Source organism: Tetrahymena thermophila (assembly GCF_000189635.1).
Source record: "Tetrahymena thermophila SB210 genomic scaffold scf_8254617, whole genome shotgun sequence".
Lineage (NCBI taxonomy): Eukaryota > Ciliophora > Oligohymenophorea > Hymenostomatida > Tetrahymenidae > Tetrahymena > Tetrahymena thermophila.
The window spans coordinates 647,196-671,797 of NW_002476387.1; the positions used below are offsets into that span (position 1 = coordinate 647,196).

At 24.1% G+C, this 24,602-nt stretch overlaps 6 protein-coding genes across 6 annotated transcripts; 3 read left to right on the forward strand and 3 right to left on the reverse strand. All coding sequences in view use genetic code 6, as the record gives it.

Annotated features, from left to right (window-relative positions):
* Nucleotides 1–54: 54 nt before the first annotated feature.
* Nucleotides 55–5,411, forward strand: TTHERM_00195880 (cyclic nucleotide-binding domain protein; the record flags this gene model as incomplete). The annotated part of the gene is made up of 7 exons (XM_001017242.3): nt 55–531; nt 595–784; nt 841–876; nt 945–1,323; nt 1,430–1,595; nt 1,655–2,017; nt 2,073–5,411. Exons 1-7 carry the CDS (start codon nt 184–186, stop codon nt 5,409–5,411), a joined length of 4,821 nt encoding a protein of 1,606 aa, XP_001017242.3. The 5' UTR covers nt 55–183.
* A 723-nt stretch (nt 5,412–6,134) lies between these two features.
* On the forward strand, nt 6,135–7,694 carry TTHERM_00195890 (DnaJ domain protein; the record flags this gene model as incomplete). The annotated part of the gene is made up of 1 exon (XM_001017243.3): nt 6,135–7,694. The coding sequence occupies one exon, from the start codon at nt 6,135–6,137 to the stop codon at nt 7,692–7,694; it is 1,560 nt and encodes a 519-aa protein (XP_001017243.1).
* A 796-nt stretch (nt 7,695–8,490) lies between these two features.
* On the reverse strand, nt 8,491–9,657 carry TTHERM_00195900 (Hrf1 family protein; the record flags this gene model as incomplete). Its single annotated transcript, XM_001017244.1, has 3 exons — nt 8,491–8,597; nt 8,852–9,064; nt 9,126–9,657. The coding sequence occupies 3 exons, from the start codon at nt 9,655–9,657 to the stop codon at nt 8,491–8,493; spliced, it is 852 nt and encodes a 283-aa protein (XP_001017244.1).
* A 931-nt stretch (nt 9,658–10,588) lies between these two features.
* On the reverse strand, nt 10,589–13,252 carry TTHERM_00195910 (endomembrane protein; the record flags this gene model as incomplete). Its single annotated transcript, XM_001017245.2, has 13 exons — nt 10,589–10,663; nt 10,719–10,769; nt 10,830–10,905; nt 10,959–11,150; nt 11,213–11,263; nt 11,315–11,544; nt 11,616–11,914; nt 11,972–12,132; nt 12,273–12,457; nt 12,538–12,656; nt 12,716–12,817; nt 12,917–13,032; nt 13,119–13,252. The coding sequence occupies 13 exons, from the start codon at nt 13,250–13,252 to the stop codon at nt 10,589–10,591; spliced, it is 1,791 nt and encodes a 596-aa protein (XP_001017245.2).
* Nucleotides 13,253–14,341: 1,089 nt separating this feature from the next.
* Nucleotides 14,342–17,278, forward strand: TTHERM_00195920 (hypothetical protein; the record flags this gene model as incomplete). The annotated part of the gene is made up of 6 exons (XM_001017246.3): nt 14,342–16,044; nt 16,105–16,216; nt 16,268–16,650; nt 16,699–16,792; nt 16,843–16,926; nt 16,979–17,278. The coding sequence occupies exons 1-6, from the start codon at nt 14,531–14,533 to the stop codon at nt 17,276–17,278; spliced, it is 2,487 nt and encodes an 828-aa protein (XP_001017246.2). The 5' UTR covers nt 14,342–14,530.
* A 1,123-nt stretch (nt 17,279–18,401) lies between these two features.
* On the reverse strand, nt 18,402–23,728 carry TTHERM_00195930 (tyrosine kinase domain protein; the record flags this gene model as incomplete). The annotated part of the gene is made up of 7 exons (XM_001017247.2): nt 18,402–18,515; nt 18,570–18,704; nt 18,754–18,822; nt 18,887–19,016; nt 19,071–19,434; nt 19,481–22,636; nt 22,750–23,728. The coding sequence occupies 7 exons, from the start codon at nt 23,726–23,728 to the stop codon at nt 18,402–18,404; spliced, it is 4,947 nt and encodes a 1,648-aa protein (XP_001017247.2).
* Between the last annotated feature and the right edge of the window lie 874 nt (nt 23,729–24,602).

A 24,602-nucleotide genomic window follows, 5' to 3' on the forward strand; every position in this document is an offset into this window, starting at 1 on the left:
GCACTCGCTGCTTTTCTATATTTTTAATAAAAAAATTAGTATTAATAATTTAAGAAATTTTGCCCAATAATTTTAATTTTCCTATTAAAATTCGTAATACTTCTACATAAGAATTTGTCAAATATCTCTTACATTAAAAGAAAATTTAAAGAACTTGCATATATAAGTATTAATAGCTTCTAAATGGACATGTCTTAAAGAAGAAAGTCAATTTTTGACCCAAGGATGCAAGATAGAGCTTTTGGATTAAGTAATCTTATAAAAGAAAAATTAGATGAGGCTAATTTGTACAAAAATATCACCCATAGCAGAAAATTTGCTCTTAACTTTTAAAAATCAAAGGAAGCTGAAGAATTACTTAAAAATATGAATTAAAAAGATGAAGTAGTTACAAAGGTAACTAGAGAGCAGATAATAGCAAGTAAGGTCCAAGAAAGCTAATATATAAAAGATCTTTTAAAAAACAAATTATTCTACAATCAAAGAATAGAAGTATCTAATGTAGACCTTACAAGCAGTGAAGATAGTGATGTATTTTCAAATGAATTTCTACAAATTAACAAAAATAAATAAATTTTTTGATTTAAAAATTAGCTTGTAATACATATTCTGAAAAAGGAGTTTAAAAACAAGAAGGAAATACAATTTTTGAAGTTGGCCATCTCTGGTTTGACACTTTTTAAATAGAATCAAGATATACTTTTCAAAGAAAATATGGCCATGTCTCTATTTAAAGAACTAAAATACGAGTTCTTTTTAGAAAAAGACCCTATTTTTCACTTTGGTAAATATATTTTTACTGTTTTAATTTACTAAACAAACATTTTATTCTTTTTATAGGTGAGTTTGGCTATAAATATTATATTGTCTTAAAAGGTAAAGTTTTTGGCATTTTAGTAAACAAACAAGTCAGTTTTAATATTTATTGTTTCTATACAAATTAGGTTCAGTTTAATTGTTAATACCAAAACCAGAGATTGCTAAAGAAATAGAAAAAAAGAGAGAAGAATCATAAAATATATTCAATTAAAAATTTTTTAAGAGCATTTCTAAAAATGTGGTCTCTGGGAAGTAAGCCCCGAGGAAATCTATCATGGCTGGCGATTTTAATTCTTTACTTTAGTAGAATTTTGAGACTAGAAAGAAAAGTTAAATAATTGGTGCCTCTTCATAAGAAATAGAAGAAGATTAAAATTAAGCATTTGATCCTAATTTAAGTTACGAATAAATTTTAGATACATATTATAAAGGATGGAATTTAATCAAAGTATTTGGTCCTGGAGATGCCTTTGGTGAAATAGCTCTATTAACTAAGTAGAGAAGGTAAATAATTATACAATATAAATTTTATATTAAATTCAATATTTTATTTTTAAAATTATTTATAATATTTAATTTATCAGTAAAACTAACAATATAAATTAAATAGAACAGGAACTATGATTTGCAAACAAGATACTCATATAATGTCACTATCTAAAGAAGCTTTTGATAAGCTTCTTGGCAAGTATCATGAAAGGGTAAAGCAAGAAAAAATCGGATTTCTTAGATAATTCTAAGTGTTCGATGGAGTACCTACATCAAAGCTACTAAGTGTAATTTTTAGCAAAAAAAATAGTTTGTTTAAATTATCTTTTTACTTAATTATATAAAGCTTATTCATGACATGAAAACTAATGTTTACTAAATAAACAATATTCTCTACGAGGAAGGAGATAAAGTAGAAGATATTTTTTTTATCAAAGATGGAGAAGTTGAACTGAGCAAACTTGCAAATGTTTAAAACCAAAAGGATTTTATTCAAAGCTCAAACATGAAGCTTGATGAAAAATTTTAAATGTACAACTTGAAGCATAACAGGTAAGTTTAAAGAGAATAAAAAATAAGAATGAGAATATCAGTTATTACGAATGGGGAATGTTTTGGTGACTATGAAATTAAAAATGATGAGATTTACAGGACGTAGAAGGCAGTGGTAACTAGATAAAATACTCATATATACTCGTTACATAAATCTGTAAATTATTTTGTTAATTTTTCTTTTTTGAACACTATTATAATTTTAAATACAGCTACTTTTGGACATGCTAAAGACACATAAAATTTAAGACAATATAATAAAGTAGAATGATTAAAATGTAAAATTTCATGAATAAAGAGAAAAAGAAATTATTGTGCAGAACATTAAAAACTAAAATGCCACAAATAATTTAGTAAAAAAACACATTAAAAAATAATTAAAGAATGCGATGAAGCTACCTGACTTATCTCTATTAACAGAAGAAGAATAAAAAATACTTTTTGAATAATTCCCTTATTTGAAAAATATGTAAAGGAAATTGAAAAACGACAATTATAGTTTGGAGTGGATTTCAGGGTCAAATTAAAAACTTTAAAAAAAAAATTCATTTTTAAAAAGCCCCGATATTTAAAAAGATGATTCAATTTAAAATGATTCAGACTAAACTCCAAGCATATAAAAAGACAATTAGCTATTTAACCCAACTCTTGATTTAAACACTTACCAAGAATTTACCTCTAAATTTCTGAAAAAACCTATTTGTATGAAACTAAACCAGGATACTCAGTATAAATAAATAAATCTCGACTACATTATTAAGTAAAACAGTAAAGGAGCTATTAGTCGTTAAACTTCAATAAAACCTTTATTAGAACACATATCATCTTCACCTGGAAATGAGTAAGGTCTGTAATACTTACGGAATAGCGATAGTGATAGCTAAGACGAGTAAACAGAGAAAGATATCAATAGTAAATTTAAAATAAAAAGATCCTCTGTTTTTGAAACAAGAAAATCAACTTAGACATCTTAAGAGTTATTTTTTCCAATAAATAAGGAAAATAAAAATTATTTTAGAAAAACTTCTCTTTCCAAATCACAACATAAACATTAAAGGAAAGAATCAGAATCACCATAAAAAGAAGAAACTAAAAGGTTTAGCTTAAAAAATTTATTACAGTAACAAAATCAAAAAGACTTCTCGTAAGATGGAAGTTTTTCAAGCAAGAACAAGAGCTCATCTTTTTATCATAAAATGTAAAATTCATAAAATTACTCAGACGAAAATAAGGTAAATGTAAATACTTCGTTTTAAACAAGCAACTTAGAGCAATCTGGTGAATTTAATAAATCTGAATTCAATAGTTCAGAATAAATATATTTTCATAAATAGCATACACTTAAACACAAAGATATATAGGTTAATAAACCATAAAAGGCATTTTCATAGTATGATGAAGGTAAGTTATAAGAAGAAACAGATTAATTCCATAATCTAAGACCACAGTAAATGATTAATAAAAGTTTTTCAGATCAAAATTCAAGTTTAGATAATCATTAGGGTTTAAGTAAATAATAGTCACACTCTCCTTACTCCTATATTGAAAATTAGGAGAAAAATTAAAATTTTAACGTTGAAAAAATGCACAAATAATAAGAGAAATCTAAAGAAATAGATCAACCATTATTTTGGATAGAAGATAATAGTCTTTTGTCTAGAGAAGAAAAAAGGAGAAAAGTAAATTACGTGATGCATTAAAGTTATAAGATATTAAATCAAATTGGACTATAAAAAAATTAAATAACCTTATTTGTAGGTGACCAGTAAATAAAAAAATAAAATTAATCATTTAAAACCAATAGTGGTCTGAAATTAGACCCAAATAGCCAAAAAGAAAAATAAGATTAAATTTAAAGCCCTTTTAAATAAGAATTGCACAATAGCTACTCCTTCAATTAGCCAGATAAATAAATAATAAATGGATAATTCCTTGCTTAAGGGTAGAATTAAGATAGCTAAAATGGAAATTCGTATGAAAATAAATAAGATGAATTTTTAAATTAGGATCAGAATTGCTCTGATTAGAAATGTGAAATTAAGAATTATTCAGAAAGAAAAAAAATTGGTAAAAGTTAATTCTAAGATTTAAATAGCAGCTTCCAAGATTAAGACTATAAGGATGAAATAATTTCTAATGATTCACAGCTCAAGTAAAATTGCCATAAGAGTAAGAAATAACCTTTGAGAAAGTTGCTGAGTTAAGGTAACTCACCAAAAAATAGCCAATTTACTGAATTAATAAATACTTTACATGACAAAAAAAATAAAATAAGAAAACAAAAAAATAGTTAAAAATCCACTTTATCAACTGAAATTATTTATGACAAAAACACTTCACTGAGGAATCCTGAGTTTACTAATAACCTTGTTTTTTCTTGCGATGTTGATTAAAATGCTAGAATATTTGACCAAAGAAGTTAAAGTTAAGATCAAATTAAAAAAGTTGATAAAATTTTAGAGAATTTCTCTAGAGCACAAAAATTTGATAAATAGAACCCATTTAAGAGTGTTTAAATGACTTCTAGATAAAAAAGGGAAATGCTCTTTGCATCAAATTACTAAATACCTGCTTAAATCTATATTTAAAATTAGTTCTCTCCAAAATTACCTAGTGCTTCTCCTAAAATTAATTAAAATGCTTCATTTTTGTAAAATACAAGCCTAAGCTAATTTAATTTAGCTGCTAAAAGTTCTAAAAATCAAGAAAATAGTTCTTAAAGTTAAATTAAAAAAACTCTAAATATTAATTAAATTAGCTTTTTAAGTATAAATGCTGCAACTAAGCTTCCTTCTGTGCAATAAGATTTAGGTTAATCCAATAATCAAACTGAATAATCTGATAAAATTAACTAATCTTATAGCATATTTTAGAAAAGTAGAAAAGATAGAAAATCTCTTTAGAGCATTTGTGGATTAAGTTATATATGTGAAAAACAATTTACTTCAAACAAAAACAATCAAGAACAAACATAAGACAACATTGTCTAAGAATCTAGATCATAAAATAATTAAAGGCAGAATACTTAAACAAATACCAATACAACAGAGATGAGTATATAATATAAGAGAAATAGTCTTTCTTAAGCTTTATCTTCTCCAACAGACCAATAAATTAAAGGTTAAAATTTTGGCATTTAATTACCTGGATAAACTGCAAAGCCAGTAAAAAGTATAAATAATTCTGCCTAAATGTTGTAGAGTATCGTTGGTTTTTAAAGTCCATTGCCTTCACATCACAAAAAATCTTATTCTAGCTTTCTATCTTAGTTTGACTAGGTAAAAGAGTAATCAGAAACTTCGAATTATAAGGGCTGGAATTAAGGATAGAAGCAAATGTGGAATAGTTAGTTAAAAATAAATCTAGCTCAAGTATAGATCAATTAGTCAGAAATTAGTTCACCTAAAGTATCCAGTCTATCAAATAAAATAAATAACTAAAGTATAATGCCAGCTTTTCCTAAAATACTACCTTCTCCTAACCTTTTATTTAAAGAAAATTCGAGAGACTTAAAAGCCTAACAATTATTACAAAAGAGAAATTTAGTTTGAAATGATCAGAAAAAGATCTCCTTTTACCAAAAAATAATTATTAAATGCATTTTTAATGGTTTGCAAAAATTAATAAAAATTATAAAAAGTGGAAATAAAAATTTTAGGGTTTGTGTTTTATTTAATCTGCTTGCTTTAAAATAAATAAATAAATATAATTTAATATTCGACCAGTTTAAATTTGATAATAACTTATTAATCAATCGTTTTTTTCTATTTTTCTATTAGATTTTTCTTTATCGTTTAATAAATATTATCAGATAAAACAAAGTAGTTTTACATAAAACTTGCTGAAAAAAAAAAAATAAAGTTTGAAAAATATGATACAATTACAATCCTTTCATACTACTATCTTGGTTATGAAATGCTTCTTACTTTTAAAATTAGGGTAGAGATTCTCAAAGAAAGACTTTATCTTATACAGATAATAAAATGATTATCTGTGTTTTTGAGAAACTGCGAAGGTTATTAAATTATTTTTCATTTCCCCACACGTGTGAGGAACACATTTTTTTGTTAATTTTTCAAATCATTATAATTTAGATATTGAAATTTACAACATTAATTGTGAATAAGCAAGCAAGCAATTTTTAATCAGTCTTAAAGTTATTAAAAATAAATACTGCTACTTTCCACAATAAATAAATAATTTATTTCTAATAAAATTATATTTGATTTAAAAAAAAGAAAGATTTACTTAGTTTATTAAAAAAGAATAAGTAAATGAAAGTAAAAGTTGCACTCATTTTATTAGCAGTTCTCTTTATAGCAGTACTCGCTGGTAAAGATTATTATAGAGTATTAGGTTTAAAGAAAGGAGCAACTGAAGCAGAAATTAAAAGAGCTTTCAAGAAGCTTTCTTTGAAGTATCACCCTGATAAAAATACAAATGATCCTAAAAAAGCTGAAAAATAATTCCAAGAAATTGTAGAAGCATACGAAATTCTTAAAGATCCTAAACAAAAGGAAATTTATGATAAGTATGGTGAAGAAGGTCTTAAGTAATAACAATAAGGTGGCGGTGGACATGGTGGTCATCACTTCAATTTCGGAGGCGGTGGCGGATTCGATGATATTTTCAGCTAATTCTTCGGCGGTGGCGGTGGAAGAGGTGGTGGTGGCTTCCATCAACAATTTAATTTTGGAGGAGGATAATAACAATAACAATAAAATAGAGATCTCTTTAGCTAAAGTGATGTTTATGAAATTGAAATGGGTAGCTTATCCAAATTCTTACGTCGTCAAGAAGTTTGGATCATTTTGTTCTACAAATCTAACTAATAATAATCAATCAACCTCAAAGATAGCTATAGAGAGCTAGCCAGCACTTATTATGGTATTTTTAAGGTTGCTGCTGTTGATTGTGTAGAAGAAGATGCTGTGTGCGAAGATGAATTTTAAGTATTCGAACACCCTTCTATATAAGTTTACGAATCAGATATCCGTAAAGAAGGCTACAAATACACAGGCCCTCTCAATGATAACACTAAAATTGCATAATTTGCAATTAGATATATGGAATCTTATGTTCGTAACATCAAGACAGCTAATTATGAAGAGTTTATTACTGAAAACCCTGAAAAAAATAAAATTTTGTTATTCACTCAAAAGAAATCCACTCCTCCACTTTTCAGAGCACTCTCCAAAGAGTATAACTCAAAATTACAATTTGGTGAAGTTAGAGATACTGAAAGAGACTTGATAACTAAATTCAAAGTTACAGAATTCCCTACACTCCTGGTTCTTTCAGAGCCTGAAAACTACTTAGGTATAAAGTATGAAGGTGCTTTCAAAAAAGACCAAATTTAGAAATTTTTACGTGAGTATTCATATGTTAAGCAAGCAAGTACAAATAACCCAACAATCCCAGTTAAATTGCTTACTCCTGATATTGCTAGAAATCCAAATAACTGTGGTAGCAATGATCCAAAGATTTGCTTATTAATTATTACTGCTAACGATAGTATTAGTATAGAAGAAGCAGCAACATTACTCAAATAAATAGCTTCAAAGTTTTCGGATTCAAAGATGAAGTTATTCTATATCCCAAAACGTTTGATTGAACTTGAAAATATATTTGATAATGAAGATTTCTCTACCTTACCAGCAGCAGTAGTAATTAAAGGAAAGCGTAATCGTTTCGCTCACTTTAATCCAGAATAATAACTCACTTCATAATCACTTGAAAACTACCTTGAAGATATTTTAGGCGGAGGAGGTAGCTTCCAAAGAATGCACGATTAGTTGAGTGGAAACGTTTTTGGTATGAAAGAAGATCTTTGAAATAGTTAAATTTTTTATTTTAAATAAATAAATAAATCAACCAATTAAATAATTTTTGTTTGTTTAAATTTTAAATCCACTTCAATCTATCAATCAATCTATCTATAGTATTTTATTCTTTTAATTTAATCAACCAAATTAATTTTATTAATTTATTTATTAAAATAAACTCATATAATTAATAATTTTGTATGAAATTTTATTAATTCTTTTTTTTTAATTATTTTAAAAGAAAATTTTCCTTAAAAATAAATATTTTAAAATTATTTATTTGGATTTTCTCTCTTTTATAGTTTCTTTAGATATTTTACTTTCCCATTTTTATTATCATGCATGATTAAATGTAACATTTCTAATATAAAAGAAACTTTTTAAGTTAATGATATTAAAAACTTGATCATTTAACAATCATTTTATTTTAATTAATTAATTTTTTGATTTCACTTTTTTAGTTAACTCTTTTAATTTTAGAAATTTGATTTTTTACTTTTTAGAAACTTTGTTTGATATTGATTTTTTGTTAAATTTGTGTGTTCTAACTTAATCTAAAGAATCAAATAGGAAAAGTATTTAGATTTTTATTTGTGAAAATTATGATTGATTTCAAGTATTTTAGGCTAAGCTAAGATATCTTTATAAAGAGATTGTATTGAAGTGTATTATTTCTTTAATTTAAGATTTTATAAAATTGAGTTTTAAGGTTGCAAACAAAATTTTAATAGAAAATTATATACAAACATAATATTTTTAAGGTAATCATATATATATTATATTAATTTTGTAACTAGTTTATTATTCAATATGCATTAGTAATTTTTAATAAAAGATAAGATACTGCTAGCTAGATTATAGACATCAAATATAAAATATTCTTTTAAGATAACTCTTGGAAATTTACCTCACCTAAATTTAATTAATAATAAGTTAATATTTAATTATTATATTGCTTGTTTGCTTTTGTAATTTGTAGCAATTCCTGGAATAATTCATACATGATAAGAATGAGTTATAATGAAAAATTGCTATTCACAGAGTGAATTTATATTGCTTCGGCGTTTAGAGATTAAAAAATAGTTTTATAACAAAATTCTAAAATCCCTTGCTAGACAAAGCTTATTGATTTATTTATTAAAAATGATAGAAATAAATTAATTTACCAAAACTATCAGACATGGTCTAGATATATCTCTTTAAGGTCTTAAAAATAAAGAATACAGATGTTGTTAGAAGATAAACCATTAAAATAAAGGTAAACCATCCTCCAAAGCTCAAGTTACAGATTAGAATGCAAGTGAGGGAAAGGAATCTATATGAAAGATGACTGAGCATGTTGAGGATACCAATGTTTTTAATACCAACGAGGAAGAATACTATTTTATTAATAAATTTTTTAGTTAATGTTTTTATTAATTTGAATAAAATGTTATTTACAGAACTTGTAAAGATAAATTTCTATAAAAGTTATGAATAAGCAGTAGCTAGTATTTCTTTAGATAATTTCAGGTTAAAAGTTATCACCAATACCAACTGAGAGGCAAGAAACCAAAACAAAAGTAATTAAACCCATAAGTGGCAAGTATAAATCAGGAGAGTGAGGATTATCTTTAGGAGATATAAAATTCTACTCTTGAGAAGAAGAGGCGTATTCATTAACCTTCACTTCCCATTCACCTCTTTATAGGAAAGGAAAGAGAATGAGTTTCATTTTACGGAGGATGTACATATTATCAATATCAAAGAATGATCTAACATATGAATTAAATATCCATTTTTCAGCAAAGTTTCCTGTTGGAATGATATTGTCTGGGATTAATTGAGGGCCAAAAGCTGTGAACAAATTTTTGGCAGTGCTAGCATATTAATTGAATTAATTATTTCCGAACTAAGTGGGAAAACCGCCTTGTTATTAAGGTTGTTGTTATGTGTTTGAGTTGAAATCATTATAAAAGTTGTTTAAGCTCATTTTATGAGAATTATTTTTTAGTTAATTTGTTTTATTTTAAAAGAGAAAATTTGAAATAAGATATGGTAGTTTATAATGGTGATTATTTGAAAATATAAGTTTTTATTGAAGCTTTTTTTAAAAGTAGATTAAGACAGGTGGCTGTAGTGTTTGAAATAAATAATTAATTGATCACTCAAATAGTTTTTATGATGCTGATTAGAGTTTTTTGTTTAGTGGTTTGAATAAATTTTATTGGAAAGATAAAGGCAGCAAACTCTTCGATGAACTTTTTCCTTTTAGCTTCAGATGCTTTTAACCTATTCTAGATGAGGATCTCTTTCTTAAAGAATATCTTTGTGAAGAAAAAGTGTTTTCTTATTTATATTTTATTTATTTTGCTTAATTTTAATGTTTTTAAATAACTATAAATTAATAAATTATTCGGCTAAATTTAAACTTTTCTTTTAAAAAATTGCAAGTAAAATAAATACAAGCAAATAAAAAAATATACAAATAAACAAGCGCTTTTCCACGAAATCTTATTTCAGTGCTTACAAAATGCGCTGTTATAAATATGCTTCAAATTATTATATTATTTACACGTATAACTACCAAATAGAAAGTAAATAATTTATATCTTTTGTTAATATTAAAAAATATCATTATTTTTAATAATAACAAATTCTGTTGAAGTTTATTTTAAATATTAAAATTAAAAGATTATGAACATTTATTACAACAAATTTTTATGATTATTACTATCTAGCATGCAAGCAAACAAGCAAGCTAATTAACGAACTAACTCGAAGCTTGTTTAAGATTTTATTTAGTAAAATCTGTAAATAAAAATACAAAAAATAGATACAAATTATGATTATTTTGATAATTAGTTTTTTTTCCTTTAATTGTAATTGATAGTTTTGGAATTATTTGATTCCATATGTAACAATCAATCCATTTTACCATTATTGTAAATATATCTTACAAATTTCAATGAAGCCAAGAAACTTACACTACCAAGCATCTTTTTAAATAAAAATTTAAAATGATAAAAACTCAAAATAATTAATAAATTTTACCATAAACAACACACTGCAGAAAAGAACCATATACCCAAAATACATCAAGAACTATTTTTTTTAAATTTATTATTCTGTATCTTTATTAATATAATATATTTTATAATTTACTTGTAGAGTTCCATGCATAGGAGAGACTTACCAATAGTAATAAATTACATATAATCCAATAAAAAGTGATGTGGACCTTTTATAAATATATTTACAGTTAAAACAACTTTAATAAAAAATTATAATTACCCTCCATAAGAGAAAGATTTCCACCACCAATTATAATCCATAGCATTGAGCTAGTAGTAAGTAAGACCTATTGAAACACATGCTTAAACAACTAAGAATAGAATAAAAGCTATACAGATAATACCATACAAATGATAAGTCTAATGACCCCATATACTATTAAAAATTGATCTCAATTCCAAGTAAATAGAGCTGTTATTTTATTTAAATTTTAAATTATTTAAGGATTTTCTTTCTTTTAAATAAAATCTAACCTAAAAGGAAGAAGACCTCCTATTATGAAATGGATAAATGCAGTCTAGTACCTATTAATAAATTAATAAATTTTTTATCGAATAAATAAGTCAAATTTTTACATTTTTTTTTCAGGGACAGGCTTATATAATCTTGGTAATGAAGATCCAACATTTGGGAGAGATTCAGAAGTTTTTACTCTTGAATAAATAGTACCTGTGAAAGTGAGAGGAACATAAATAATTAAGAAGGTTAAAATTACTAAGAAAACAGCTTCAGCTGGAATAGCAGAAGTGGATTATTTATACCAAGCATAAGAGTTAACAATGCTAAAAACTAACAAAAAACTAAACTGTTAATATATAAATAAAATAATACATTAATCAATAAATCTATTTATTTTAAAGTTATAATTAAAGTTACTGGGAAAAGACCGCAAGAGAATATTAAATTAAGAGCCCAGTGCTTTCCTCCGAAGTATTTATAATATTTTGCAGAATAATATCCATTAAATATACCAGTAAATGAGTACAAGAAAACTCCTACTTCCTTTACATTACCTTTTTAGGAATTGTAGTATAGACCAAGGGTACCGAAGAAAATAAGATTAATAACAAGGAAAATGAATTGCAACCCATTTCCCAAAAATCCACTAAGTATCAATTTATGAACAGGGGGCATAAGAGCTTCAGTTCTTATTAGCTTCCAACCAATCTCAACAGCTGTTAAAAATAAAAATGTTAGATTAAAGCACTAAATTTAGACTATATAAAAATTACACTAATCGCTTTCAATATCAGAAGATAGACTGAAGTCTTTTTTTAATATTCTTGCTAATACTAAACAGACTAAAAGGACAAGAAGGACAACAAGTAAAAAAGATAGTATAATGGCAAACCAATGAATTTCTGGGTTTTAATCAGATCCAGATAAATCTTAGCTATTTTTATAAAATAATTTATTTTATTGAATTTTAAGACAAACAAATCTATTGTTTGAAACTTATAATTTTATTTTTAAATAGATATTTTAATAAAAATTAAGTTTATTTAATATATAAGTTAATTGTTTGTTAATTACTCAAAAACATTGTCCTTTTCATAGTCTATGTCTAAAATATCTACATAATAGTAGAAAACAGAGTAAGAGAATTCTATTTCTTGTGACTCCTCTCCATCTTCAAAAGCAGGAATTTACTTATAATACAGATCATCGAAATTTGTATCATAAAAATTGGTGATATTTGCATATAAAACAACAGGATCCTTTTTATTTAAACAGAAAATAATTAATTTTAGGATAATTTCCATAAATCAAATCAAAATAAAAAATTTCTAATGCTTACTTCTATCTAAAATTTATCTAAATAAACGTTAAACTCAATATGAGTCTTCAAATAATAAGACATAGTTCCATTTTCATCCTAATCAAATTTTCCTATCAAATCATGGACAATAAACTATTCTATTTTATTATAAATTTTCATATTGCAATCTATTTATCTAATAAAAAGTCTTTATTACCTACATAAAACTCTGCATAAAACACATTTTCGATAGCCTCTATAAATTGTTGAAGTTCCTATTTTGTGTAATTCTTAGACCCTATTGTTTTTGTCACATTCTCTTTATAAATAAAAAGTTTCAATTACTTTGTTAGCCAAAGGTGCCAAATATTTTTTTGTAAATTATTTTTAAAAAACAAAGTAAATTATAAATTATTACATCCTATTGTTGAATTATAAGGTGAATTGTAAATACGATCACCTGATAAGCTTTATGAAAATGTTTGATCTGATTTTATTTCCTCTTTTGGACGTATAAAAGGGAGAATATAGTACCTTTTTAATTATTTAAATAATGATTATTGATCAGTAACCAGCCATATGGGATTATAAATGCTTAAACTCTTTAATAATATATTTACTTGTATGTTTCGCTAGGATTATCTAGTGGAGCAATATTGTTTACATAAATATTTAATTGCTTAGTCTAATCCTCTGTAGAAAGAACTAAGCATAAAATTGATAAACCTAAAATAATTTGCTTTAATTTGATCATTTTATTTACTTAGAAAACGTGTAAATATATCTTTTAATATTTTTTTAATTAATTTTTTTTACAATCTTCAGGAATTTAATAAGAATTAATTAAAATCTTGATTTTTTTGTTTGTTATCCATAAGTAATTTCTTACTTAATAATTTTTATCAGCAATAAATAAATAAATGAACTCTTAACTAGAAATGTTTCTAATTACTTACTGCATCCTTCTATCATAAGCAAGCACTAAATATTATTAGTATGTATTAGTTAAAACTTAATATTCTTTTTATAGGATTTCATTTGCATTCTAACATGATAAAATAGTAAGTTTACTACATTTATAAAAGATTTTTTCTTATTTAATTTTATCCTTTCTTTTATCGAATTTCATATTTACGATTTATAATAGTTGTTAATTTTTTATTTCATAGTTAATAAGATATATTCAAAATTGTGTTTAAAATTTTTAAGTTTTTTATTAGTTCTTTTAAAAAAAGCTAAAAACATATTTTCAATTTGTTTCCAATAATATTTATCTATTTCAATTTAAACACTTAAAATTATTAGATGTTAAAGATGACAGTTTATATTTTACTTATTTATTTATTATTTATGTAAACCCTTTTTCTAAGAAGATTAACCTTGAATTATTTTGATATATAAGACCTAAAATAAATATTAATTCTTAAAAAAAAAATAATTGATTGATATGAAAGTATTTTTAAATCTAAGAAATCTAAGAAATTCATTTAAATATCATGATCAACAATTTGTTTTAGATTTTCATTTTAAAAACTAAATTAACACTCATTAATAAGTTGATAAAATTCAAAATTTAACTGATTTATGTGTTAATATGAAAGGAGGTATTGATTAATTGATTGCGTACTTTTATTGTGGTTGATAATTTGTATTGTTGCAAAATAAACTATATGAAAAATATTAGGTAAAATAAAATAATATATGTTTTATAAATAAGTGAATTTAGAAAATAATAATTAATCAAATATATATACAACTAGGTAGTAGTATATGCTTTTGATTTATATTACTTATTATAATACAATTTAAAACACATTAAATTATTAATATTTGTTATATTTATATCATTTTTAGATAAGAAAAAAATTTTTAGCAAAAAAAGAGTAGCTTTTCTTTAAGGCTTAGTCAATTTAATTTACAAAAAGTGTCAGAAAAAGTTAGTTTAGTTGCTCAATAGTCTAACTTTTTAGACTTTTTGAGTATTTGTCAGGGTTAGTAAAACAAAATAGGTTAGATTGATAACAATAGATATATGAATTCTAATAATGGAGCTACTAAGCAGATTAAAAAAACGTTAAACCTCAATTACTTGAGCTAAATTTCGCCCTATATAACAAATCCTAGCAGTAAAAATCGGTCTAAAAGCATAAAGAATAATTCATAATCAATTAATATAACCGAAAATGAAAAAATTACTTAGAATTAGTAAAATAATTAAAATGTTATTCGACAAAGCCTAATTCATGAATAATTGAATAATTAAGTAGAAAAGTTGGATAAATATAAATTCTCGATGTCTGATAAAAAGTATCCAACTTCACCAGGCAACTAAACATTTTAAAATGTAAGCAACTCTTCTGCTTCAAAAGCTATTTAGAACAGTATTTTTGCAATTAGATCTTCACAGAAGGGTAATCAAAGTAATATGTAACATAGATTAATGGTAAAGCCAGGCACAGCAAGTAATTTCTATTAGAAAAATAACAAAAAAGCTTATGGAAATAAAGGGTTTGCCACATTATCTATAAGCGGAGTAGACTAAAAAAGTAGTGGCATAAACAACAACGCTGGGTATAGTAAATTTGATTCCTCCGTAAAAATGAAAACAGAATATAACATTTATAGCGATAAACTTGAAAAAAAAATATTGGATGAAAATCTTTAATCTATGAATTAAACTGCTGGAAGCACAAAAAGGAAGAACAGTAGTTAAATAGTTTTCAATACTCAAGCAAGCTAAAAGGATTTTAATGTGCATCAATCATTTGACAACAATTCATTCAGTCAAATGATAAATTCCTATGCAAATAGTGTTTACATTCCTAATTAGAATTATCCTAGTAATTATATTTAACAAAGCCCAAATACATACTAGAGCAACAATTTTTACATGAGCACAAACTCAAACAACTTTTTAATAGCCTAATAATAGAATGATTTTTAAAACACTAATAATTCTAACAATATTTATGCATCTCAAAATAGTGGAAGTTAAGCATAATAAAACTTTGATAATATCCATTCTATGACACACTCTACAAACCTGATTGAAGATATGCCTATATAAGATAGTTAAGTGGTTAACTCTTTTTCAAAATCTACTAATCTTACTTAAAATAAAAACTATTTTCCAATTCATTCAAAGCAAGCAAGCATCAATATAGCTTCAAACATTCAAACTTTATCATAGAGATCTCCATAAATTGTTAATCCCAATAACTGGATTTAATAAAACTCTCAAAAAAATAATACTGTTTACTTTTAACTAGAAAATTAAAGTAATTATAACTCTTGTTTGAATTCTATCAACCACACTCATAATCATAGCATTCTAAATGGGAGTGCAATGCTTGCTGTGAGCTAATCACATAAATCATCTTCGAAGAACTCTTAAAAATAGAGTTTCAGTATTCCATCTTCTACAAACCAAAAACTAAACTCAATATTAAAAATCTCTATCTAAAACAATTAAAAATAAAAAATAAGTGCAATGTCTCCAAACACATCAAATCAAAACTCATACATTACTAATAAAACAAATTATAAGTAATTCTTTAAATAATATTGAATTGAATGCAAACATAATTATTTATTTAATTTTATTAGAAAGTAGTACAACAAGCAGAAAAATTTATCATTTGGGTCTAAAATACTTTAGAATTTTTTAAATACTTAGAGCATCGATTTTAATTAATCTAGCTAAAAGAAACCAATTTCAGTAATATTTTATTAAACAAAAAAATATTTTACTTATTAAATTAACATTTAGACTCCAAACCGTGTAAATAATTCAGAAATGGGATACAGAGAAAAGGTTAATAGTATTTTGAAAGGCATAACAAATTAAATTGAGCAAATACAATTTCAATAGTAGTAATAAACCTCTCATCAAAAAAATAGTAAAGCCTATAGCATGTCATAAAGAATTTCACATACAATGCATACTTAAATGGATACAAACCCTTCTCCGACTAGCTAAGATAAAAATCCAATAATAAAAACATTAAGTTAGCCATAGCTTCCTCCATAATAGTAATAATGTTAAATAAATGACTTTCAATAAGTAAATGCTCTGTAATAAGATAAGCAGAGTTAATAACTAATGATAAAAGATCCTTTCTTAAAAGATCTAGAATACGTCTCAGATTATATGTAATTTAATACTAAATTTATTTAAAATTAATTTTAAAAAATATAAAGGAATACTTTGTAGCATAATTAATTATTTGTAGCCAACATAAAGCATCCTTTTTATTTTTGTTCTGGAATGAGATAGCAGGAATCACAAAATCAAGTTAACATTTGCTTAATCCTATTAATTTTAATTTTTAATTTTAATTCAAGAAGGAAAATGTGAAAGTAGATGAAATAAAGCAAACCATATAGTAATTATCATAAAATAAATCTTCTATTTCAGATTGGAAGCAAGTAAATATTGTTTTTTTTAGCAATTTAAATTAGATGATTTAATAAAAAATAGAAAATGCTGCAAAAACTTGAAAATTTCGAAAATACTAACAGTAGTTTTTAAAAATAAAAAAATAATTTTAATAGCTAATTTACTGATTAATAACAACAAAAATAAATAGTGTTCCAAGGTTAAAGTCTAGAAATGTAATAAGAATATCAAATTTATAAATAAAATAACTTAAACTTAGATTAACTAAACTCCTAATAAAATAATTAAATAAAGCCTTCAAACTAGTTATAAAATATATTAAGCTTAAATTAAAATTTTAATCTAAACAAAACAAATTATTTAAAGAGAAATAATATTTGACTTATTATATTAAAACAAACTGATATTTATTTATATTTACATATTTTAAGATATTTTATTTATTTATTTATTATTTTCTCTTCAAAAGTAAATGTTATTATATCCATGAATTATAATACTATTTTATTGGTTTAAAATATATTAATAAATTTGATTTCTGTTTTATTTATTAATCTATCTTTAATATAAGTTTAAAAAGTTAAAAATTAATATTGTTTTATCATTCAATTTGATTAAATAAAACCATGTTTGCTGACTTTTTTAATAAATTTTTCATAATTAACTGATTGTTTATTTAAAAAATAAATCTTATTTTACAAAAAAATACTTAAAAAATTAGTTAAAAACATAAAATTTATTTAAATAGTTTAAAATATATATTTAATTAACTAAACTTTTTACATTTAAAACAAATTTAATATTTATTCATTCATTCATTTATCAATTTAAATTATAATTCTATTTATTTATTTAAATTAGATTCATTATTTTTTTTTTATTTTATTTGATAATTTACTTTTAACAAATAATATTAATCCTCGCTAGCTAACTAAGATTCAATTTAATTAATACTAAAAAAATTTTTTTTAATCATTTTTAAAAATATTAATATTTTTAATAATTTGTGATAGTTTATTACATTTAATTAAAATAAATCACTTTGTTGGATTAATTACTTAATAATTATAAATTCACAAAATACAAGCTGAATAAAATAAATCATTAAAACAATTACTATAAATGTTATTTAAAAAATTTTTTAAACTGTCTAAAATAATTATGAATTAGTGGAAAAGAATTTAATTTTATAGACTTTTAATTTATAAATTTCTATTTTAGTTTTTAAATGTTAAATAAATAGAACACTATGAATTATGATTTGGATATAAAATTGTCTAAACTTAAAATTTTCTTTATATATATTACAATTTAAACATAGTTTTAACTATTGTGTTATTTTAATTAAAATATTATTACTAAAGTGTCTTTTTTAATTTATGAATATTTATTTACTTGTTCATAAATATTTTTTAAATTATAATAATTTAAACTTTGATTTTTATGTATTAAAACCATTATATATTTGCTAATTTATTTACTTCTTATTTTGTTCTCAATTCAGTCAGTCAGCTAGTTAGTTCATTAAGGTAGGATTTTCTAATACTTGTATTATCTAATCAAACTTAGGTCTTTTTTTGGGATTTTCATCCCAACACTTTATCATCAGTTTTATTATCTATTTAAATACATAATGAATTTAATTTAAAATTAAAAATAATCCATAAATTACAAATTAAGGAGTATCAAAATGTAGCTTTTGCAAATTCGGACGACCTTTTTCTTCAGAGACATATTTTATTATTGCAGCAACATTTCCTTTTTCTTTGAAAGGAGTTTCCCTTGAAGCTAACTCGTACATTACAATCTTATAAAAAATAATTAATTGTCTTGGGTTAAAAATGTGAAATTATTACTGCAAATGAATAAACATCAGCTTGTGTTGAAACAGGTTGATTTCTCATTGTTTCAGGTGCCATCCAATGCTAGAAGTTATAAATTTAAAATAATTTTAAAGCAAATTATGATAAAATAAATAAACAAGATTACGAAAGTTCCAAGAGCACCTGATTAGAAAGGTACAGCTTAGCTACTTCCTACACGAGTTAAGCCAAAATCAGCTATTTTCATAGTTGGTATGTTATCGCTATTTGGGTCATATGGCTTGTCAAAGAGTAAACTATCAACAATAAAAAAATTTTTAATTAAATAAACAAGTAAATATAAGGATTACTTTAGAGACTTGAGATCTCTATGAATAAGGTTGTTTTAATGGAGATAAAGCATTCCTTTAGCAAGATCTTTGAGCCAACGAATTCGGTGATCCCATTTTATCATTTTAATTTACTATTTTTTCTTGTGAAGCAGCTCAAATAATGTTCCTCCTTCACAAAACTCTGTAATGATATAAAAATTATTATCATAAGAGGAAATTGCGACTAATTAAAGTAAGTTTTCATGGTTTTTGAGCTTTATAAGAGCCTATATTTCTCTTTAAAATTCTTTTAAATGTAATTCATCAGAATTATCAAGCTTAATAACTTTAATTGCTACATCCTTATTTTTACACCTTCCTTTATAAACTTCACAACTATTACCTTTAAAAATTTATTAGAGATATATTTATTAAAATTTAAATTTTACCGCTTCCAATTTTGTTTCCCATCTTAATTTCAGAAAAATCAACAATAAAATCAAAAAATTCACTGCTTACTTCATGTTTAATATAGTTTACTAACTCTGGGTGTTTTCTTATCTTACTTTGACACTGTTCTAATTTTAATTATTCTAAATCTTTTTCAACTTTTTCATGTTCAGTTTCATTTTAAAACTTTAAATGATTTTTATTTGATTTAAATGGTGATATACTCTTTCTCATTTGTTGGCTAGGATCCATAGCTTTTTGTTAACCTAAAAAGCTATCTAAAGGGCGCAATGCTTCACAGTCATCATCAGGAATATTTTCACTACCTAACCTTTAGAGGGCTTCTTTTTTATTTTGCTTTTCTTCATCATTACTATCCTCAGCCCCTATTAATTTCTTACTTCTTCTTTGTGTTTAAGGTTATTCTTATTACTATTATAAGATTATCTGATTTTATAGCTGTAATTTTTAATCTAATAACTATTCTTCTTTATTTTGATAAGAAGTAGGATTTTAAATTGATTCATCTTAAAATTACTTAGGTGGAGACATTCTAGGAGAAGTATTTATTTAAATTACATTATTTTAATTGATTTTGTTCAAGAAAGGATTGTTGATTTATATATATTATTACTCTTGCATATTCGACAATTATTGTTGATAAATCATTTATAATTAGTTTTATATTTATTACTAAAATTATTAATTGGTTAAGTTTTAGTTTTACAATTAATTATTATTAAAATCATTTTATTAATTTACATTACCTTAACCTATTTAGTTTTATTAATCATAAATTTAATTATAAAAATTCTAATTATATATTTATTGGTTCTATTATTTTTATTAATTTTGCTCATTTTAAAGAAAGTTATCAAGCTAATTTACCTATTACTGATTCATATAGAAGTTATTCTATAAATTTTATTTAATATTAATATTTGCATTTGTGTAGTCATAAACATTATTTTATTACCCAAAGTCATTAAAAATGTCATCAGCCTTTACATTTTTTTATTCAAGTTAATAATTATTTTAGTTATTTATTTAATAGTTATTTTAATTGTATTATTGATAATTATAATTATTCTAATTATTTCCTTGAGAATTATTCTAATTACTCAATTGATAATTATTTACTTGGTAATTGTTTATCTGTTAATTATTTTAATTATTAATTTGATATCCATTTTGATTGTTTATTGCTTACTAATTATTCATATTATTTACTTGAAAGTTATTGTATTTATTATTTGGATCTTCATTATTTTAATTTGTATTTTAGCCATTTTTTTACATTTGTTCTAAATTTTAAATCAGATTATTGTTGATATTAGACCAAAAATCAAAAGGATTGCTGTTTATTGGTTGAGTAACATGTGGCTATTATGAAGGAAGTTTTAATAAATCTATATTAATTTACTCATCAAATATATTTAAATCTATCAAATCTTAGCACTTGTTGTTATCTTTAATAACTGATCTGTTTAAATCATTTGCTTCAAAGAATCCTTAACCCTTTGAGTTATCGACATATTTTTCATCTTTTTCTTTTTAATAGCCAACTAGCATTGGATGTGAAGGATCCCAAAATGTAAATTAATTAAACATGTCTTCATTTTAGTTACTTTAATTTTGTATAGCCTGTCCATTCGGTAAATTGTTTTAAAATTACTCAAATAAATTAATAACTTCTTAATTAGCTTACTGTGGTTAGGCCCAAAAATCATGCTTTTAAGAGTTTGGAAAACTGTTAATTTAATTTTTTTCTTAAGCAAGGAATTACTTATCCATTCCATTTATTGAATAAGGATTTGGAATAAAAGGCTTGTTGCTTTTGTGTACTGGAAGCTATGCATTACTATTAGCTGGTTTTTTAGCAAATATATATTCATTTTTAGTTTGATCATTACTACTTTTTATTGCTTTGCTCATCTTTTATTAGTATTCTTTCATAAATTCTCCTTCATCACTTTAATCATCTGAATCTAAGGTACCTTATTTATTTTTTTATGGATTAGCACTGTGAGCTCTCTAATTGTGTTACGATTAGTTAGAAACTGTTATTTAATTTGTGTTTTCAAATTATTATTGATGAGGAGATCTCTTTGAATCATATTATTTTGAAGATATAGCATTCACAGAAGATACGTTACCATTTTCAAATTATTTTTCTGTTTATTTAATAGCATCAATAACTCCTGGGCCATAGCTCAGAGGTAATTTAATTCCATATATATTTTATTTATAGTTGAGATGCTCAAAAATTTTGAATTCAGGCTCACTGTTTGTCAAAATTTCTATTTATTTTATATATTCTATGACATTATTTGGAAGCTTAGGAATCATAGTTGCTATAGGAAGTTTAGTTTCAGTGATTAAAGAACATCTTTAAAAATATAGCTAAGCTTATTTGTATATTTTTTCTAAGTTGATATCTTGAGCTTTAATAAATTATCTAATGTCGTTTTCATCAAATTTATGAGACTCGAAGTTTGTTGATATTTTGAAAGTTTTATAAAGGTGTATTGTGAGGCATAAGAGGCAGTATATTTCATCTAGCATAGACAAAGAGATAGTTGCTTATATATTCCAAAGTTAGCACTAATGCAATAGATTAACATTAACAAATTTTAAAATCACTGCAAGATATTCAATCAAATCAGGGAGTAATAATGGATCTAATGGCTTGAATTTCTTTTTTGCACTCTCCAAAAATGGATTTAATGAAAAATTTCCTTCAAAATATTAGCTGTATTTTTAGTTTAGCAAAAGTTTAGTCTATAGAAATTTCGTTAAATTAACAATAAGGTTGCAGGTGTATTAACTTCTTTTTTAGTCTTTAGGCTTGACAAGTTCTCCATCAAGAATGATTTTCTACCAATTTTATTGAATATCATCTAAAATTTTTTCAGGACTGATCTTCCTATCAACAGGATTTTTTATTGCTTCAGGAGGACCTTTCTTAAAATAATTATGCAAAAGAATCAATATTTTTAAATTTATAATTGTATTGCTTCTGTGCTCTTTCCAATGATTGTATAGCAGCATATAAAACTTATCAGTTTTAGGCCTTTTTTTCCATGCCTTCAAAAGGAGTTTTCTAACATATTTCTACTTGGGACCATACTCATCATACTACAAAGCTCCTTTAACTACATTTATAAGAAAATATTTATATAAAATCTTCAAATTGGTTTTTAAAATTCTACTAAATGCTATTTTTGCTGATATGGAAACTAAAATATGAAACAAATTTATAATTTACTCCATCCCTGAGTATCGAAAAATGCCCCTATAAATTTCGCATTGATGATTTAAAGCCAGCTCGCTTTTGCTTCCTTTTAAGCTTATTTTGTAAATATGTATGGGTCGATCATGCCATCTTATTTATATTCAAATTTTAAGTCCTTGGTAATTATTTATATTATCTCATTAGCAGAAGGTCTATCGGCAGGATTTATGGACAGCATCCTCATTATAAAATTATGAAACTCGTCGGAGGTTATTGGAAACTCTGGCCATAAACAACTACCACTGATAGCTCCCAATATTGAGTCAAAAGGAGGTTTTTTAAAACACAGTATATATGCTAAAACTCCTAATGCAAAAATATCTATTTTCTCGTTGATGGGATAATCAGGGAATATATGTGGATCTAAGATTTCAGGTGCTCTATACATTGGAGTAGTATTTCTGTCCATCTCTTCCTTTATATCTTGTATATTGCATTTACTTATTTTTGGAACTAAATTATTTGTCACAGATCCAAAATCACAAATTTTAAAACGATTTTCCTCTGAATATAATATGTTTTCTATTTTAATATCTCTGTGAATAAGCTTTCTTTTATGTATATGGCTTAGACCCTATGCTACTTCATATATAACTCTGAGAATTTACTATTCAGATAATTGATTCTTAGGTGTCATAGACATGATGTCTACAAGAGATCCTTTAGGACAGTTTTCAATAACTAAGACTCCTAAAGAACCTCCTTACAGCTCTTAACTTCCCAAGTATTAAACTATATTGGAGTGCTAACCTAATTCTTAGTAGTATTTTCTTTCATTTATAAAAGACCTTTGAGATGGTACATAATTTAAATTCATAACTTTTGCAACATAACTTGAATTAGATGTCAGATAAACATTTGAAAACGAACCGGAACCTATTTCTTGCTTAAGTGTGATTTCATTTTTGTTTTCTAACTATATCTTCAAGTTTTTGTATTAATTCTATTTCATAACAGAATTTCAATTTGAGTATTTAGGACTATATTTTTTTGAATCTATTCAGTGCTTATTTACCTACCACTTATATCAATATTACTATAAGATAAACAACTCTATTCAAATAAATTGAATAATTTGATTAAAAATATTACTAAATATATATATTCACTTTCTGCTTATAATAATTATTTATTTTTTTTTTACATCTTAATTAAGAGATAAAAAGAAGAAAAATTAACTAAAAATGCTGGCTTAAATGAGAAACAAAGGATAATCAATCTATTTAAAAAATACAATCACTGAAAAATCTTATAGATTACATATAGAATTTAGTTTTAAACACAAATTACTTTGATAATTTACAATCGAATTTTATAGAATTGAAAATGTTGTGTTTCAATCATTCAATTAATCAATTTTAAAAATCAAATCAATAAAAAATAAATACCTAATACCAATTCTGAATTTCAATAAAGTAATATATACTAAAGTATTTTTTATTCCGATTTAATATTTTTAATTAAGCTTTCACTATCTATTACAAAAATTTACAAACATCAATTTAAAAAATTTTCTAAATTAAAATCTTGAGTCTAAAAAACATAAAATATAGTATAGTATATCCTTTTAAAAAAATACCATTCAAAGTCATATTACAGTTTATTATTGACTTATTTGATGAAAATGAATTTTGGATTTTTGTTTTAAAATGATATAAATTTTTATATAAAATGTTGAGTTAGAAAGAGAGAAAGACTTATGCAAAATATTGTTTATTTTTTATTATTAATCTATCAAAAGTAAAATAAATTATGAGTGATAAAAAACACAATAAGGTATTGTTTATCCTTTTAAAATAAATTTATTTAAACAGAGTCAATTTAAG